A 20,224-nucleotide genomic window follows, 5' to 3' on the forward strand; every position below is an offset into this window, starting at 1 on the left:
TTTAACACTACTCTACTTTTAGGATGCTTATGATCAGTAGTTTAGCAAGGAAGTATCTAATTTCCTCTGTAGATATAAAGGTTCAACCTAAGTAGGATCGTAGACAAGACGACCTTAATCGAGTAGCTCGTGAACTTGTTTCATCAAAATTCAAGCTCGAACTCGCGTTAGCTGAATCGTTTGAGCTACTTGACGAGTCAAAGTGGATAAAATTTCTAAGTAAACCTAAGGACAAAATTTAGTACTTATCTTTATTTCATTTTTTTTTTTCTATAGAGTATATATGTACACTAAACTAAAATTGATAGGAAGCTCATGCAAGTATGGAATGCTAGCTTTAGTTTGGGTTATAAGTAATGGAAGGCATGCAGGCTTGCAACTTATATTATTATGTACCATTAGAAACAAACCAAAAGAAGGAACAAATAAAAAGTAACCAAAATACATATAGATAAGAACAAAAGCTAAGAAATGGAAGACTCACAATATAAACTTCCACGCTTTCTTCTCTTGCGTAGTGCCAATGTACGTATAATATGTCTTGCCTACAGAAAAGACAAGTTCCTTGTGCTGTAGTTCCAACTCCTAAGTTCCTACCAGAGCAAAATGAGCAACCAATGATGCTGCATTTCCAATTCAGGTGCCTGCCTTTATATAGGATTCCAGTGCCGATTTATTCTTCTTAAACGACTCGTACGCGGGTTATACAAATTGCAGTCTGCTACAGCTCAAAGTACTGTGAAGTGTGAATTTACGTCGGATTAAAATAAAACTGTGCTTTACTGGTAGTTAATGCGGTAAAACTGTTCTTACTAATGCTTTTTTTTCTTGGTAGTTCGTGCTCGAGCTCCGGGAATTGAAGATTTTTATGAGTTCCAACTTCCAAGAATAATATAGACGAAAGACTTTGAACTTGAAGGGCAAGACTTACTTATAATTACTACTACTTCCTCCTCCGTCCCATGAAAATACACTTCCACTTTGACGCATATTTAAAAGAAAAATTCTATATTAAGCGATAGTATAAACTTGGCGACAGAAATAAACTAAAAAATGGTCCACCTTTTTAATTTTAAAATTTTCATTTTTGTACCTATAGTTTTAAAATGTAGTGATTTCCTTTTTTGTAAATGGACGCTATTTAAAAATGTAAGTTAATGTAGTTAATGCGATCATTTCTGCTTAGTACTTTACTCATATGCCTTCCCATTAATACTAGTTTTGGTTCATCAAATAGCATTGATAAACTAACTACTACCTTTTGAAAGGGAAATAAGTCTGCAATTTGGGACAATTAGAAAAAGAAAGGTGAATCTGTCTTTATGACTGAAAGGAATGCTACTAGTAAATTAAGTTGATCGTTCCTTAGTACAAAAGTATTTTGACTTTGTCAACGGTGCCGTCTACGCGGTCTGGCCGCGCTAATGTCTTTAAGAGAGGGAGCGAAGTTTTCATAATTTCCACTTTTTTGTCGACCACCTGCTTTAGAAGTTGAACAATCTGCCAAAGAAAAACGGGCTAATCATAGGGTTCCGGGTATCAAGCAACCTTCCCATTCATGTAATTTCCTTGGGAATTTCTCGATTGATCCGAATCCTAAGAAGCAATGATGGAGCCATGGGGCGCCTGAATTTTGAAAATTTTAGTTCATAGTGTGTAAATATGCATGTAAAACAAAGTTGTCCCTCCTTCCTAATTTTTCATAATTTTAGTTTATATTATGAGAGTTTATATATATATATATGAAATAGCCATCTTTGAATTAATATTTTGTTTAAAAAATTATTTACTTTTTCATTGTCATAATTATTTAACTTTCAAAAAAGTAAACATGTAATCGATAATCCATAGGAGTAAATTAAACCAATTTGATATATTATAATAAAAGACCCAATTCATAATTATCAATGGGCCAAAACAAATGTAATTATTTTATTGGCTCATATACAAATATACAATTTAGTCCAATTGATTAGATTCGTTCTCACTCTTCCTGTATCATTTGCATCTAAAGAATGGGCATTTTCAATTATGAAGATAATCAAGACAATTCTGAAACAAGGTGGAAGATAAATTCTTGAATAATAGTCTAATTGTGTACTAATTGTGTATCATAGAAAAGAATGTAAATCTCAATTTATTTTTAAGAAAAGAGGTTGAAATTTTAGTATATGTTAACATAACTTTTATTTTTTAATTAAAAAAAGTTATATTTATATTGCATAGTTTTTTTTTTTTTTTTTTGCATAAGCGACATATTGGAATATCTTCTCATAATGTGCAACTTGGGTGGTTTGTGATATTATAAGATACTTTATTTAATCAAAGGTTATTTTTTGTCTTAATTTTCGTTATGACTATGCTGCATATTTATGAAATAAACATACCTTTATAATTAAAGTTAATATTTGATATTTTTATATGTTATATATTTAAATAGATGAAAATTATTTTGAATATAGCATATTAAGATAAGTTTATTAGAAAAATTTTTGGCCCCCTTCAGAAAAAAAAATCCTGACTCTGTCACTGTTAATTAAAAGAACCCAAGTCACATGCACGGTATAGAGTTTTTTCTTTTTTTTTTTTGGTCCTTTTGGGTAAATGTATCACATTATAAACTAGCTATTTAAGAGAGAGGGGGGGGGGGGAATCATAGAAATGGTGAGTAGTCTATGGAAATTAACATTCCATTTTCCTAATAAAAAAAACACGGTGAATAACTTACTAGTACTATGTCACTAGACAGTTGCAGAGTGAGGGAAAAATGTCAATGCACAGCAAATTCTAGGACTGCGTTTGAAACTTGAATTGCAAACGTAATACAAATATCTGTTGTGTCTTTGAGGCTATGTATTGTGCAGTTATTCAGTCACTCAACCAATCATGTTGAGCAAGTCTTTTGACAGCTGAACTGACTAATAAATGCCAAGCAACTGAGAACGAAGAAGCTAAGAGCCTTGCCGACTCTAGCCGTCTAGCGCGTCGCTAGCGTGTCGGCAAATAAGAAAGCAATAAATCACTGCTAGATGTTGATTAAACATTACCTATACAATCGACTTGATCGGATGGACTTTTGAACCTGCGGGGGGTCTGGGGGGTCTTTACTTCTTAGCAGCAGGGCACCCTGTGGGGTTAAGTTCCCACATCGCTTGGGGGGGTTTGGGGGGTTTAGTAGTTAAGTGCTGCTGAGCACTTCAAAAGTTGCCGGCTTTTGAAGTGTCTTCGCAGGGTCCATTTATCGAAAAACTCAATCAAAAATCATTGAGTTATGAAAGGGATGGACTTTTGAACCAAAAATCATCCAGATGATTTTTTTTTCCAAATCAATTTGCAAGCGTGATAAAGAAGCATTAATTATTTGACTCAGATAATTTTTAATTTGCATTAAAAGTAAAGCATCCATAACTCTGGTTTCTCCACACAATTACGCCGCAAAGGCTGATTGAGTCTCTTCCGAGAAAAAATTTCATGTCGAATCATTTTCAGTTGACTACTGACTCGATGAGTTGCTTTGGCTTAACTTCTCAGGAATGCCATGACTCGGGAGAAAGGCAGACTTAAAGGGATCTAATTCTATTCCATGGATTTGCATGAAGAATCTTGCTATGGAATTAATTCCAAAAACGGACAAGAGTAGAAAGACCGCTGTCAACAAGTTCGTTTCTGATATTTTGCTATACTCTTGTCTCGTAGTGTTAATTTCCAGATATGCTGCTTATGGACTTTGACAGTTGCAAAGTCTGAATGTGAATTTGAAGATAAACGTTAGAGAGGAGAAAATTGCAAAGGCGTTGGAAAATGGGAGCTGTTTGGCGGAAATTTCACAATCATGTCTGTTTGGATTGTGAATTATTAGAGATATTTTTACTGTAGCACTTTTTGTGATGTGATGTATGTGAGATAAAAAGGTAATTGGGAAGGTAAAAAGGTGTATTGAAAATTGTAATGATGATGTAAGCAAATAAATTTGGGGAAATAAAACCCAATCCAAACAAACATATATATGATAGATTAGAAACTAGCAATATGTATGATAAATACTACTCCCTCCGTCCCGTTTTGTTAGTCTTGGTTTTTTTTTCACACAGATTAAGAAAGTGTAATTAATTTGGTTGGAAACATAAATTTAGATTAATAATTTCCTAAAATACCCTTATGCTAATCATGAAGAGTGCCAATAAATATCAGTTACCGCCAATAGTGCACCCTGATTGTTTCAATTACCGCCAATAGTGCCAATAAATAACAAAGATAGATTTCTCATTTATCTATGTATTGGAAAAGCTCAATGTATTCAATGTAGTGGGTTAGTATTTAATAACAATGTATTAATAACAAAATATTTAATAAGGGTATTTTAGACAATTTGAAAGATTAATACATTTTTTAATGGGAAAGTGGACTACAATTTGGGACAGACGAAAAAGGAAAACAAGACTAACAAAACGGGACGGAGGGAATACGTAGTATAGTTTCGTTTGGATCAAGGAATTTGATGAAAAATTTGAAATTCACCCAAATCGCTTCAATAGTTTATATAGTTCAAGCAATATTTAAGTTTGTAAATTCATCAATTATCAAAATACATTTTAAATACTAAAATAATCAGTAATTACAAATTCAAATACCTTTCAAATAATCTAAACAACTAGAATGATTTGATAAGATTTTAAATCTTTCGTCAAATCGTTCAATCTAAACATAAACCTTCGAAATCTATAGAAAGGGTATATGAACCCCGTTATCATTCCTCAGCAATATCATGACTCTTGAGAAAGAAATTCTATTATACAAGCACAATTTCCAAAACGGATTTGCTATTAAAATTCCAAAACGGATAAGACAAACCGCATTCAACAAGTTCGTTTTCGCAGAAGAATTGCAGTAGTCTTGCACCGTTAATTCCGGATACACCTTTTATTGATTTTGACAGTCGCAAAGTCTGAAATGCGAATTGGAAGTCACGCCCTAAGAATAAGAGAGGAGATAATTGGGATGTTTTAGCGAATTTGAGAAAATACCCAATGTGCTTGAAAAAAACTAAAGTGGTTCATCACTTTGTACGGTGTTTGTTTGGATTGCTATTTTTTGAAGTTTTTGTAAAAAAAATATAATATGACGATTTGATGTATGTGAGGTAAAATGATAAAAATGTATTTACGAAAAACATAAAAATTTTTGAGAAAAAAATGCCTTTCCACCAAACAAGGACGCGAAATACATCTTTGGTAGTAGTAAGATACTTCATGTGTTCGACGAGTAAGTCAGTCATGTGTTCGACTCATTAAGAAAGTAAGAATCACTATTGATCCCTTGAAATAAAAAAGAGAAAAAAAAGTAATTATGATATTGAATTACATCTCATAAAATGAGAGTATACTATGTACTGAAATTAATAATTGAATAGAAATATATATAAAAAAAAACCACATTATTCTTAAACAACTTTCGATTTTGTAGAAATAAATTACCATGACGACCTATAATTGAGGAGAAGAAATGTAGGAGGAAGGGTCAATTGTTGTTTAGTGCTCTTATAAATTTTAGTTTTGGAGGCTGCAGAGTTGATGATGTTTGCATCAAGGATTCGAGTCTTGCACCCAATTGAAGTACGTGAAGTTGTAGCATGTTGAGGGGGCGACTGTCCATGTGCTGCGATCAATGAAAGTTTTCATTCTTTGCTAAAAAAGAACAAGAAAAAGTACGTAAACTTTTGTTGCAGAGGTAGCGTAGCTGACCGGGGGATTGGCCTACCTTAGATGCACCGACAACAGGGCAATTCATCAGCACGATGACTCGTTAATTCTGAGCCTATTAAGGGCCTGCATTAAGTTGGAAAGATCAAATACAAGACTTTGCTTATCCAGTTGTATCTGTTAAACTAGATGATAGAACTATTAATTTTGAATATTATTTTCTGTCTTGTGTTTTCTATGATTTTTCTGTTGTTTTCCTACGAAACTAGAGAAAAATCCTATTGAAACAAGAAATTTTTACTTTAACTTCAAACAATCTACCCAACATGATGAAACATGAAACAATCTAGCACCAGATGCTTGTCTATGCGCAGATTTAAGCTGGCAGAGATCTGCATCTAACAATTGTAAGAGGATTTCAATCACTTTTATACAAGAAAATCAACATTTTGCAGCTCTACAGGTGCTGTTAAATGCCCATCCCTTATAGCCTGCAAATCCCTGGAGTTACCTTCCAAGTAATTTCTCATGAAAGCAACCATGATTCCTCCAACAAATCTTCTCATGGGGTCTCTGGACTCCCCATTTTTGCACAAACAATACGTGGCCTTGCCTCGAAGCCCTGAAGTGTCGTCATCTAGCATATCAAGGTGGCCATAGTCTCTGGCCACAAAGTAACATGCTGGTTTTTGACATTCATTGTAGAAGTCCTTGTGATTCACTCCTTTAGGAGCCGAAGGAGGGAAAAGAAAATTGCTTCTTAATTCGCCCAATCCTGATCCAATGATTGATACTGCCATGTCAAGATTAAAGGAATGAGGATTATAGGTGAGAATTGGTGGCATTTGTTTCCCTTTCTCCACTCCATCCACAGGATCTATGCCTATTAATGCTGAAAACTTCAGTGAAGTCACCGCTTTTCCTAGAGCTACCCCAAAAGCTACTTTTCCTCCTCGGCTATGCCCTGCAAGTGCTAGCTTACTCAAGTTTGCCTGAACCTTGGGTGGTAGCAATTTCTGTAGTCCCCCTGATAACCAATTGGCTATTTCAGCTGTGGCATTAATTTCTTCTGTTGTATCTGGTCCTGCCATGCTGTATAACTGATGTAACGCAATTGGAATATATTTGTGAGCCAAGAGATGAAAGATCAACTTTCAATTGTTATAGAAAAATGCAGTTTTTCAATTGTTCTATGAAATGTTTCCCAAAATTTTGCCTGAAAGAAACTCAAAGATGGAACCAGCAGTAGGCTAAACCAAGCCCAGATGATAATCACATTCCGATTGTAACAATAAAGCTATTGTTGTCCATTCTCATATGTAGGTCATTAAGGCTGACAATCTTGGGTCCTCGAGGAATCCCAATATCCAAAATGTGGTAAAAATGATTTTGCAATTGTGAAAATCGTGCATTAAAAGTCAACACAGAAATATATGAATGTGATCAGTTGTTTCGTGTTTTTGTGGGGGGGGGGGGGGTGTTGGAGGAGGAGGTGACAACTGACAAGTGAGATGCATTAGTTTGTGGTATCAACTATAGCACCAAAAATTTCAGAGTAAAAGATGTAGACCTGTGGAGCAATGACGATAAAGCCATGAGAAGCTATATGTTGCACAAGCTGAGAATAGAAAGAGTTGTAGAGAAGATAGCCATGAATGAACAACAGCACTGGGAAAACTCCAGCTTCTGATGGAATGCCAATTAAGAGTGGCTTTGGAGGACGAGCAATGCCAAGTAAAGCATTACCGATGCTAGTCTGCTGTTCAACTTCTAGCAGCTTAGATATGTACTTTCCAACGCCAAAAACATTCCTGGAGATAGAGGAAACAACAGACGAGGATGCAGTGAAGACCATGGCAAGCTCTTTGAGCTTCTTGTTTCTTCTCTCGAGATTATAATTTCTTTTTCTCTGGATTAAGTTCAGAACAAAAGCTATGACTGCAGCTCCTGAACCAACTTCACCTATTGATGATATTAGCCTGCTGATTCGAGCTTTCAAAGGCGTATGCTCAATTGACTCACTGCTCATTGAACTTAGCATCCTTCCTCGAGTTGTATTCATCCCAACAGATGTAACAAGCATTCGAGCACATCCGACAGTCACCTTGGTGCCAGAAAACAGGAACGGATTCTGGTCATGATGCTTAATTTCATGATCATGAAAACTTCCAGTCGTAGTCATGCTGGATTCATCAACACGTAAAGCTTGCCCTTCAATGAGCAGTCCATCAGCAGGTACTTGGTCCCCAATCTTCAAGCATATAACTTCTCCAACAGCAACCTCTGACGTTGAAATATACTTCAGCTTGCCATTTCTCATGACTTCAACAGGACTACTGTCACTAACCATGAAGTTCTCGCTGAAGTTTCTGTTTTTCCTGAAATCAGTACTGGCCACGATGGATAGGACAACAAGAACAGCAGAAAATATGCTTCCACCATCATACAGCCCTTCCATTCGTCCATTGCTCTTAATGTCAAAACTAAGAGCCATCATAGCAAAAGCCAGGAAAATATTGAGTTTCGAATCATCAAAAGCTTCCCAAACAAGATGGAACAAATTCTTTCCAGCAGCCTTGCTATATGTGTTAGTACCAAAGGCTTCATGCCTACGTGAAATACCTGCATTGTCATCGCTATCTATTCCACGATGCACATCACTATTAAGAGAATTAGCAATCCCATGAACGCCTCCAAATTTATGGAGCTGATCAAGGCTTCTCATCTCAACAATGTGCATCAGGCTTGACTGATCAATACTGAAGCAGGGCAGATCCTGAACAATGTCCATAACGACTCTATCGTCAGTTGCAACTGCTGAATTTTCTTTCCAATTTTTGGCTGTTGATTGAAACGGAATGAAACAAGTTATGCTCTTAACGCTGGTATGGACTCCTTTGAAGCCCCTTGAGCAGTGGACTGATAGAAGACAAGAATCCCGTATCTTTATATTGTATCCACCAAGATTGGGTGGAAGATGTACAGAAAAGATTCTGCAGCCCAACTTCGCTCGAGTCATTGCTGACATTTTGTCAAATCCCAGGAAGATGAAGCATAATATTTCACAATTACCAAGTAAATTGACTGTCACTTGACAAACAAAATGGACTTTGAATACACAGAAGAGAAATTCATCCAAAGAATGGAACAAAAGCAATAACAGCTGAGAGGATCATAGTAAGGTAAAGGACAAGAATAGATTTCAAAATGTCAGCTGTTAAATTTCTTGAATTCATTAAAATTCCTCTTGATGCTTCGAAAAAAAAACAAAAAAAAAAAATCTAGGAGAAAAGTATTTGCAATTGGAGTTATGAAATGGAATGACTTTGGTTTTGAATTGAATCGGCATGACTGACATGTCAATATATAGTGCTCACTCCCCTGCCACCTCTCCTCTGGCTGGCACTTAGATATTATCCATGCACTTTCTTGGGCGGAGCTGTACTTGGTGGTGGAACCCAATTTTTATTCATATGTGGAAGAATCAAGATTCCGTGGAAGAGCTGAGAATCAGAGACTCGATTAATACTGATAGGTTCCGGGATTTTGTACCATGAATCAAATCAGTCAAAGGTCGAAAGTGGAGAACACAACCATCTCCAATTAACACAATTTGATCATGCCGGACATATTAGCTAAAAGCTTTACAATGGAGAATCGAATGCTTACGTGCATGAAATTATTACCATTTTATGCTCTTACATTTTGAGAGTCTTCAAATTTATGCTACTGGGGTATATGCGGCACAGCCCTCGTCCAAAACACACCACCATCTTTAATGGTGTATGACTTTTTAACACACACTTCCGTCAACCCTTACCAAAAAAATACCTCAAAAATTTGTTCCTGTTAATTTATCACCATATTGGTGGACTTGGTCTATTGTCTGTACTGGGTCACATAATTGTTTTGTTTCGCGAGCTGTGTTTGAGTAAACAAGTCTGGACCATATGACTATCCTCCGAGACACTTTGATGGGAAACATTTAGTGGACTGACTAGATCATTTAGGATATGGATTTACACTGTAACATCATATTTAATGAAGTACTAGTAGTCTCAAAGATAGCTTGCTTCCTTGAATTGGTAATTCTCTTCTCATCCAAATAGAAGAAAGAACTTTTCTTTCTTTCTTTCTTTCTTTCTTTTTTTAAGAATAAGAGAAGTGGGATTTAAGAAGCAGGAAGAAAAAAAAGGAAGTCGAATAGAGGATCTTAAATTCCTGGGTATCAACCCTAACCACTAGATCAAGATCTCTTCGATCCAAAAAAAAAACTTGCGGAGTTTCTATTATGTTATTAGTACTAGCTTTCACCCCAACTGGATAATCACAGGGGGGCCATAAGCCGATGTATCTACTTCTATTTTCTTTTGCTTTTTCTACTTCAAATGCATAAAAAAAAAAAAAAAAAAAAAAAAACATCTGTACATGCAAAGTCTTAATCCTCGTAGTGCAATAGAGAAGATAAACCATGTCCACGAAGTTGAAGAAAATGTTCAAGAAAACTCAGCAACAAAAGTAGATTACATTTTTTGTTCTTCAAATTTCTTCTTGAACCTCAGTTTTTCTGCAAGTACTGGTGCTAGTGTTCAACCCAAATTGGAACTTGTAAATTATTAGAGTCTTGACCCAAAAAGAACGGCATGCGTATTCATCTGCTTAAAACCATTCTTAATGGCGTAACGACTTTTATCATTCTTAGGAAGGTAATGGGTCGGAACAAGTTGAAAGATGACCAATGACCAGCGAGAATAAACAGCTAAATTTGGGTAGGAAAATATTAGTCTTTCTTTTCTGCCCCTCAAGAAGAAGACTCATAAAATACGACCAAGCTAGTCCAACAGCACAAAGCTTAAGTATGGATCATATTATAAAATCAATAGCGTTCCACTGCATAATTTTTTTTTCTTTTTTCTGAAAACAAAATCCTAATAAGTTTAATGTTTTCCACGTTTTGGAAACACAAATATCAGGAAGTCATTCATTTTCAATAAATTGAAAAAGCTAAAGTTACCAACCACGCGAGGATTAAACTCCATTAACACGAGTGCTGATACAAGTCCATATCAACTAACACAATGCGTTTTTGGAAAGAAATATTAACAGATTAACGTTGAATTTGATGTTTGACATCTTCGACTAACTTCACGAGGTCTATACTAATACTCTCTCTGTCTCATTTTGATAGTCTTGATTTTTTTTTTTTCACATTATTTCAAAAAATTAGTTAACTTTATTAAAAAAATAGATGTGACATACTATTATTCTAAAATACTCTTATGTTAAAACCGGTGTGTATGACTAATTATTATAACTTTACATTATTTACAACAATAATATTGATGGAAAGTTGTACCGTTCAAGTCATGAATCAAAATAATTATTGATGAAAAATTTAATCGCATTAAATAAGGTGGGTTATGCTCCCTGGTAACAAAATACATTAAATAAGAATATTTTAAAGAAGTTATAAGTTAACTATATTTCTCGATTGAAAAGTCAACTATAATTTAGAAGATATGAAAGAAAAAAAAATTAGACTATTAAAGCGGGACGAGGAAATAGTACTTTGTTCTCCACTATCGAAATATCATGCAGTACGTATGGTTGATCAAAGAAAGTCCCGATACAGACATCATTGTTCTTTTAATTATTTTTATCTGATGTGCGAGATATAATTATAGCTAATCTAATCTAGTGGAAAAACTGACCGATAATAGCAGTTGGAAGACATTAAACATGGGGCAAAATGTACTTTGAGACGACTTCAATGTTACCAAATGCACTTTTATGCCAGAGTCAATTAAATTGTTTGAACTTCAAAATTTCAACAATGCACTCATGTTACTCCACTTCAATTTTTGTTCTTCAAAAAGTGCAGCCCCATCTCATTTTAATGCGTTTGTACAGCTATGAAAACGATAATAGGTTTTATTTATATTGCCTGAGGCTTTTGAATTCTCATCTATTCTGTCCATAGTAATGATGCCATTAGCAAACAGGACTCTTAACATGAGAAATGGTTGATGAGTCCTTGGTATGGTGAATAAAACCTCAAGATTTTTAGACGTTCTAAGTTCAAATCCCTCATTTTCTCCCTCTCAATTTCTTAAATTCCACCCTTTTCTCCATTACAAAAAAAAAATAGAGTTAAAACAGAAAACCATGAGAAATGAAGTACTGATATGAGTCAAATTAAAGGGCAAAAAGTACCTTGAAACTGTGTATTTTCCAGTACAAATGGATAGAATAGAGCAGTCACGTTGAAAGGGAAAAAAAGTGCATTGAAACTAGGCGTCTTTTCCATTACCCATGGATATTATATTACAAGACAGTCTACGTGACAAGCAATATCTAGAATCTGTCCCATTTTTTGGAATTGCATGGCTTCTTGTTTTCTTAGTGATTTCTTTCAGTCTTCACCCCACTTACGACGGTTATCGATCGTCCAAGATTACGGCAGATTTCTCAAAGGAAACTCGAGGGATCAAAGTCAAGTCACATGCACAGTGCAAATTCTTTCTTCTTCTTCTTCCTTTTTTTTTTTTTTTTTTTTTTTGGGTTGCAGTATTTTCTTGGTCCAACAATTAATGTTATTGGTGGTTGTATACCGGCTATATATACTAGCATACAAACATGACTTGCATTCGCACTATGCTGCATTTTTTTTTTATGGATAGAATAGAAGAGTGGAAGAAAATAAATGTGAAGAAAAAAAAAAAAGAATCCAGTCAATGGTATTGAAAGTGCTTTGGAAAGTATGTAGTAATCAAAGACCATTTCCATTAAGAGCACAAAAGTATAGAATGTGCTTTTGACCAATAATGGTGTTGCATGTAACACATTTTCACTTAGAAGGTCCATTTTCTTATTCTTCTCTATTTTTTTTTAAAAAAAATAAAATTTTCCATCTCTCCAACTGCATTATTTCCCAAGTACACGTTATTGAGGATGTATGTTGGACGTTGGACGATGGCATTAAATTGGTAGTGAAAGATGTAGGGTATGCTTGTGTTCATTTGTCCAATTTTCCTTCTTCTTTCTTCTGTACTTTTTTTCTATTTTCTCACGACGAAACACTTTCTTGGTCAAAATAGTGTGGTTACTATAAAGACTGGAGAGGAGGGTAGAAGGGGATGTGGTTGTTTGTGATTTATTTCTCCATTTTGTTTTCCCTTCTTCCCCACGAATTAAAGTGGCAATCGTTATGGCAATTACCTAATTTTTTTCAAAAAAAAAATTAAGTGATAATTGTTCTGACATTTACCAGTTCAGTGGCTGACGGGTCCAGTAGATTAACTCTACAGGCCGCTTCGAGGAAACCATACATTGGTTATCTGAGGGATGTGGAGAAGCTCAGTAGCCCAATTAATTGTTGGAAGCTAGGGCCCAACAAAATGGCCAGCCATCAGAGGGACTTGGGGGGGAGCAAATTAGTCAATAGTATGTAGCAAGACCAGCCTCTGTTACCGTGTTTGGGAAAAAAAAAAAAAAAAAAAGTAATAAGACCAGCCCCGCGAGTAGTCCAACTGGTTTGCCTCGCTGTGTATCCTTGAGGTAAGACTCTACACATTTTTAGGAAATTAGTTTGTACACCAGAACTAGGGGATTATATTATTGAGCACCCGTTAAGAGTGTTTATTTTTTGCGAGAGGGTAGTCAATTTGGGAAACTATCTAAATATAGAGATGGAATAGATGTGAATTTAGGTATAATTTAGATGTGTTGACGAGTGTTTATTAGTCGTTCATTATGACAAAAAAAATTCTATATTGTTTAAAGTGTTGGTTAACGAGTGCTCTTAATGAGAGGTTTCAAGTGTTAATTTTTTAGAAAAGTAAAATTGATTTGAGAAAATATTGAAATACAAATGGGCCAGTAAATGTAAGTATGTGTATTCCCATTATAAATTAAGTGTAATTTAGATATAGTATAAGTAACAAGAGGAATTCAAGGACGTCAATATATTCGAGTGCTTCAAGCAATATTCTCTCATCATATCCACTATCACCAAAAATATATATATATAATAAGGATCTGATCTGTGTCAACTAAAAGAAAAGCTTTAACAAACTTCTCCATAATCAAGATGAATGGGATTTGCTATGATGATTTAGAGAGCTGATTTATAATAAAGCATGGTAGAGTGGATTCTCGCCAACAACTTTACTACAACTCTAATTGATCAAAAGAATTAAGAGGGTCCATCTATTTAACTTTCAAGTTTAGAATGTGCATAAAGAAAGAGGGCTCTGATTAATGAAAATGCAAAGCTAATGATGAGATTAGCACTGAGAGTATATGCATTAGTAGCAATCTTAATTGCAGTTAGCCTTTAACACCAAGAGATGCAAAAATTGAGACCCACCATATCACAATCCCCCTATTGGAATCATAATTCCCCATTCACGAGGCAGGGCCATGGATCAATACCAAATATATTTTGTGAGACCAAATAGTTCTCGAGCCAAATTCCACCCTTGCATAATTTCTGGTCCAATCATGTATTAATTCAATTCATAGTATGTGAGTTACACATGTGAATATAGGGCGGCATCAAGCTTCCTATTTCTTTTCCTTGATGGAGTTTGAAGTCCTGGAAAGTTTGCATAAAATAAGAAAAATATGTGCATTGTAGAGTAAATTAGTTCTACAAGAAAGGTAGAAGTGGATCTAAGACGTTCCTTTTACAGTTTTTCTTTCTTTGTGCTCGCAAGCTAAGATATGTTCCTAAAAAACACAACAGCAAGCCGCATAATGCACCTTTTGCTAGGTTTCTTGTTTTAAATAGCACCAAGCTGCTAAACTATCAGTATGTTGGCCTGGAAAAAGTGGTGCCATTCTGGCAATGGATATTCCTCCCAACCAAGAGATTTAGACATAGCAATAAACTATGTAAAGGCACAAGAACATAAAGGCTAAAGAAAGAAACCTGTCCAACAGCAAAGTGATCTTTAGTTAAACTACAATTTTCTCATCAAGGCGCGAACAAGAAAACAGGAACAGCAATGCAGGTTGTACTAGGCCCTTTTATGTGGTTCATCTGATTCCTGATTAATCAAAGAAACAAGTCTTGAGCTTAAAGTAATGCAAGTGAAGTGGCCGTGCCAATTTAGTATTCACACATTGGACGTCTCAGTAAGAGTTCAAAAATGTGTTGTTCTCCAAAGCTTCTAGCGATTAGCATGTGCAGTTCATCATGATCATCATCATAATGATGGTATGGTTTTATTCAACTTTGTGATTTGGAATCGTTATGATTAATGAACCAGCGTTGGAAAGACTTGCTACCAAAATGCATAATTGGCTATCAAGTGCCTATTTGAGAGTACTGTTCTATTGCAGGAATCAAGCAGTTGAACATGAAAAGAGAGATGGGGAACCAAAATGCTTCAGGAATAAAAGGCATGTTTGTATCGGATGCTCAAGTCTGTAGTTTCTTATGTTTGAACTTATATGTGTAGTTGATGACCATGTCTAATTTATATCTATCTGCTGTAGAAGAGGAGAAAGCAACAGTTAAAGTTCCGCAAGAACCCCAGGAAGCAGCTCGCGAAGACGAAATGAAAGGAGAAAACCACATAATTCCTGAAGTTGAGACTAAAGATTTCCAGGAGAAAACAGAATCTTCTGATGATTTCTCGGTTACTACAGATTCTAATGCTGAACGGCATGAGTCAGATGAAAAAGGTTAATGCTTCCCCTTATAACTCTAAACATATAATTTTTATCTAGTACTTATGCTTCCCGGATTCAACTACGGTAAGTTGAAAACATGTAGTTTTCATGTTAGAGCAAGGAAACAAAAAGTCTGATCAGCCTCCTCCTCCATATCCTGAAGCTGCAAAAGAATCAGATCATTTAGTCAGTCAGGAGAATTATGTCGATGAAGCTGATTCAGCCTATGAGGCAAACCATGAGAAACCACTAGAGTCGAACCTGGGCGAGATTATGCCCATAAATGGCAAGATTGAGAGTCATGAAAACGGCATCATTCCAAGAGGTCAGTTCCTAATACTTCTCTTATAAGAAGGCACATCATTTATGAAGTTAGATTACGATCTCATCACCTTGTGTAGTATCACCTTGTGTAGTATTATTAACAGCTTAATATACAAATATAGAAGAGTTTCAGGGAGACGAGATATTTTCCATCTTAAAATTTTTTCTTCATTTGCATGCCAGAAACCGATGCACAGAAGGTTGAGATCACTAACTCAAATTCCAACATAGAGAGCACTTTTCAAGATTCAAAAACTGTTAATGATACCACCACACCGCTAGAAGAGCATCAGAGTTCATCATCCCATCAGATTGAGGAAGTCATAAAACTGAGTGTCACATGTCACGTAGAGGAGAAAAAACATGATTGCAGTGAGATCCATAGGGAAGGAAATAGGGACGATTTGATGCTAGAGGAGTCTCCTGATGTAGAAGATAAATCATTGGAAATGAACATTTGCATAGAAGAAAGTGTCAGCAAGGCTATAGAGGAAAATGTTCAGCATGGTCATAGAAATAATGGTGATATTCAACTACCCCTGAAAGATAATTTGAACGACGTTTTAAGTTCACCAACTGAAACAGTTCCAGAAGTCAGTCGAATAGGTCCTTCATCTGAAACTCCTGATCCAAAAAAGAAGCATATTGTCCTTGCTGAAGAGATCAATTTGACCAGTGATGGATCAGAAAATCCAGAGAAAGAGCCTGACTCTGGTCGTGCTCATTTTTCTGATCAGGTGGCCTTGATGGATGATGCCACTCCAGGAATGATTGAGCAAGAAGCTTGTAGCAAGGAGAATGGAGAGGAAAATACGGTTAAAATGAGTTCTAGCCCTGATTTGGATATGGTTAATCAGAATAAGGGGACCAAAGTGATTTATACTGCTGCAGAACAAGAACCAGAAGAATGCAGGGATAAAAAGGTGGTCCTTGTGGTGCCTAAAACGATTTCAGTGTCAAATGGATTGAGGTCTATGGATAAGTATGATGAAGGAGAGAAGGTAACAGAGAATCTGTTAGTTGAAGAAACAGAAAAAAGAAACGATGACTCGACTTCAACAGGAAATGGCAGACATAATGCAGGGGCAGCAGAGGAGTCTTTGTCCAGCTTCGAGTCATCTGAAGGGGAAAACATTCCAGTTTCTCTATCGTCAACATTCAACTTGGAAAATGGTCTGCCTGCAGATTCTCCCACTTCATCATTTAATCAACAATGGGACAATGGATTATGCTCCAAGGCTGCGGAAGATTGGAACAAATGCACTGTCAACTTGAAACAATGCAGCAGCTTTGATGTCTTTATTGCTGAAGTATCTACTTCCAATGCACAAAAAGCATCCATCCAAGCTCTTAATCCCAGCAGTGCACTAGAAAAGGTAAACCATGTCCAAGAACTTGAACAGAATGTTCAAGCAAACTCAGTGACAGAAGGAGATTACAAGCAACACTTGATAAGCGAAACATCTTCACTGCCAAGTTCAAAAGCACAAGAAAATGCTGCAAGGGTAAGCATTGAATCAAATCCAGATCATCCAGTTACCCGAGTTAAGCAGAGAAAGTCCCCCAGCTTTGAATTTGGCATCCCAATTGATGCAAGATCCGAAGAATCTGATCAAACTCCTCTACTGGTTCGCGACAAGTCTCTAGCCAGAAGCTTCTCAGGCCATGCTAACGTAAGATTCCAAAATTCAATGGTCCCAACTGATTATGGTCGAAAGTCATTAGACTATGAGCCAGTAGCAGTGGAAGAAAAGACCATTAGAATGGAAAGAAGCGATTCAGACATCTCGAGAGATTTATTCACCAGCTTATTGAGGAAGGATGAAAAGCCAACTGTTGAGCTTGCACCAGAGAAAAAAGAGAGCCATATTGCTGATGACAAGGCATTGGAATCGCCATCATCTGAGGAACTTGCATTGACTTCAATCAAAACAAGTGGAAAACGCAGGCCAAGATCTTCCCTTTTGAGTGCCTGCATATGCTGTACAGCAGCTAACAACTGAGGCGCCAAGAAGAAACATGCATTTCCCTTCTACATTTCTATTTTTCATGGTTGTGATCTTGTTTAATCTTATCATTTTTCCTTTTTTCATTTAATTTTTTTGCAAAACACTGTGATATTGATTCCATAGATTGTTTTGTACCATTTAAAAGATGATTTTGAGAGATTGAAAGAAGTGAGAAAGGAATATGTCTTTGAGGAAGAAAGAGCGAAATTGTGGAAAAAAGAAAAATTGAAAGAAGTTCTTAGTGCTATGGCTATCAATCTTCGTTTTGTTCTTTTTTTTTTATATAGCTTTTGAATAAATTTATTATTCGTGTTGATTGTATTTCTGGATTCCGATTTCACAAGTAAACTTCAAGAATCTGAGGATAAGAGTACTGTTATTGTTTGGATTTGTTGCCATTGCTTTTTCAGATCGTGAATTCTATTTGCTCCTTTGGAGATAATCGCATTTTTCGTGTCAAAAGCCTCAACCTCCAAATGTAAACTGTTCACGCCTTTGAAGAACTGGCTAGTGCTGGATTTTGGCGAAGGTGGTGCAGCAGCCCCTAAATTATGAAAAAATATATCATGTCTATTTTAGATCCTTTAGAAACTGCAGAAAATTATTACTTCCTCATGTACAACTCACCCCCACACCCAAAAAAAAAAAAAAACTTCAAAACAAATCATTTTTAGTATTAAAAACTATACCTTATACAATCAACGATTGGCCTGTAATTTTTGTTTTCCGTCCTAACTTTAGGGCTTTTTCTCGGTAGATTATTTTAATTAATTATAGATTTTGATTTTCGATAATCAGTTTTGTGATATTCTCAGTTACTTTTGTATTCTGATTATAAATTTTTTAATGATAAAAAAAATCTATAATCAATTTCTATAATCAGATTTTGTAAAATCCAAAACAATCGAGAACAAAGTCTTAATTACTTTCTACTTCATTCTGTGTCTAAAAAGACATAGAGATGAGCAAACATAAATGGTGCAAAACAAGAATTTCTAGTAATTTTGTTTTGATTCAAATTGCATGAAAGCTTCCTTCTATTTTTGACAAAAATGGTTTCGATCATGCAATTGTGCAATAATTTCCTTGGTAATTTGTCCTTCACAAACCAAAATAAAAGTTCTTCTTGGATGAGTATATGATGTATATTAGCATAGTTGAGCAATACACAAGAGATAATACAAAATTTTTGTTTTTAGGTGGGATTTTCTCCATAAAATGTTGAGTGAATGACCCACATGGTCACTAAACTATTAAAAATGGTACCCTCTGGTCACCAAACTTTTTTTGTGGCCAAAAAGGTCACTAAACTCGCAAAAACACTCCAGCGAAGTCATGTTACCGAATTTCAGCGGTTTATCATCCGGTTACAAGGTCCTTGAGTTGTATGAATATTCTAATGGGGGCAAAAATGTCCAACAGTTTATTGGGACAAGTGAACCCATAGAAGCTCACGTCAAAATCAAAATCATTACCAATTCCCCTAAAACTTTACAGTTCTAACAGCCCCATCTCCGGCTCCTTTCCCCTCAGCTCCTTGCTACTGCTGTTGCTCCTAAATCAAAACCTTCTTATTCTTCTCAATTGCCGTCGCCACTTCTGGAGGCATATATTTCTCATCATGCTTAGCCAAAACCTCAGTGGCCTTAAAATAACATTTCCCACTCCTAATAAACCATTCCATCTTGTGATTGCTACTACTACTATTTCGCTCCTAATAAACCATTCTACCACAACCAAATGCCTTTTCCGGAACAAATCCAGCAACGAACCCTCGTACTTCACCAAAATATCCATCATTAAGTCTGTGATCATGAACTCCATCTCCAGCGACGAGGGAATCTGCATCAAACTGCCCTCCAGAACGAGCCCGCCAAGACAGAACTTGGATTTTGAAGGGTTTTGGGAATATTTCACAAGGGCATCGGCTCGGGTGACGTAGAAGACGAGCTGGTCTTGAAATTGGTTGAGAACGATGACTATAAACCTCGCGATACAGCTAAAGGTCAGGGCATAAGTCCATAGCCGGTGGGTTTGGAGTTATCTGGCTCGGGCTCTGATGTCGAATCGGTTTGGACAAACAGGTCGAGCAGCCCTGGTGGAGAAGAAGCAGAGGTTTGGGAACAGGTTGTGGTGGCTGGGGAGATAGAGGGAGAATATTGGGTGAGATTCCGAGAAAGTGGTGGTGCTGAAAGAGTTGTGATAATTGTGGTGATGGAGAAAGGCGGTGGTGGTTGTGGTAGCGGCTGGTCAGAGTCGGCAGAGGAGACGGAAGGCTACTCGAGAGTGCATTTGGAAACAATCTATGACTTCACCTATTCCAATAACCTTTCAGACATTTTTGCCCCTGACTATATTCTTCAAATCCACATTGCCTATGCCACCGGATGAGAAACCGCTGAAATTCAGTAAAATGACTCCGCTAGAGCCTTTTTGCGAGTTTAGTGACCTTTTCAGCCACAAAAAAAGTTTGGTGACCAGAGCATGCCATTTTTAATAGTTTAGTGACGTTTT

At 36.2% G+C, this 20,224-nt stretch overlaps 2 protein-coding genes and 1 pseudogene across 2 annotated transcripts; all 3 read right to left on the bottom strand.

The window, feature by feature from the left end:
* Window positions 1–6,127: 6,127 nt before the first annotated feature.
* On the bottom strand, window positions 6,128–7,554 carry LOC113764459 (chlorophyllase-2, chloroplastic-like). The gene is made up of 2 exons (XM_027308369.1): window positions 7,270–7,554; window positions 6,128–6,799 (listed from the first exon to the last, which is right to left on the bottom strand). Exons 1-2 carry the CDS (start codon window positions 7,552–7,554, stop codon window positions 6,128–6,130), a joined length of 957 nt encoding a protein of 318 aa, XP_027164170.1.
* A 37-nt stretch (window positions 7,555–7,591) lies between these two features.
* Window positions 7,592–8,718, bottom strand: LOC113765029 (putative calcium-transporting ATPase 13, plasma membrane-type). Its single transcript, XM_027309080.1, has 2 exons — window positions 7,722–8,718; window positions 7,592–7,608 (listed from the first exon to the last, which is right to left on the bottom strand). Exons 1-2 carry the CDS (start codon window positions 8,716–8,718, stop codon window positions 7,592–7,594), a joined length of 1,014 nt encoding a protein of 337 aa, XP_027164881.1.
* A 10,547-nt stretch (window positions 8,719–19,265) lies between these two features.
* On the bottom strand, window positions 19,266–20,049 carry LOC113765030 (annotated as a pseudogene).
* Between the last annotated feature and the right edge of the window lie 175 nt (window positions 20,050–20,224).

The sequence above is a fragment of the Coffea eugenioides genome, chromosome 3, assembly GCF_003713205.1.
Source record: "Coffea eugenioides isolate CCC68of chromosome 3, Ceug_1.0, whole genome shotgun sequence".
In the NCBI taxonomy this organism is placed as follows: Eukaryota; Viridiplantae; Streptophyta; class Magnoliopsida; order Gentianales; family Rubiaceae; genus Coffea; species Coffea eugenioides.

What these genes read in the sequence shown, in the direction of transcription:
- LOC113764459 (XM_027308369.1), bottom strand. Translation starts at nt 7,554, where the DNA reads ATGGTCTTCACTGCATCCTCGTCTGTTGTTTCCTCTATCTCCAGGAAT. An exon ending in TTATCGTCATTGCTCCACAG is followed by an intron (nt 6,800 to 7,269) that starts GTCTACATCTTT and finishes GCGTTACATCAG; the next exon opens with TTATACAGCATGGCAGGACC.
- LOC113765029 (XM_027309080.1), bottom strand. Translation starts at nt 8,718, where the DNA reads ATGACTCGAGCGAAGTTGGGCTGCAGAATCTTTTCTGTACATCTTCCA.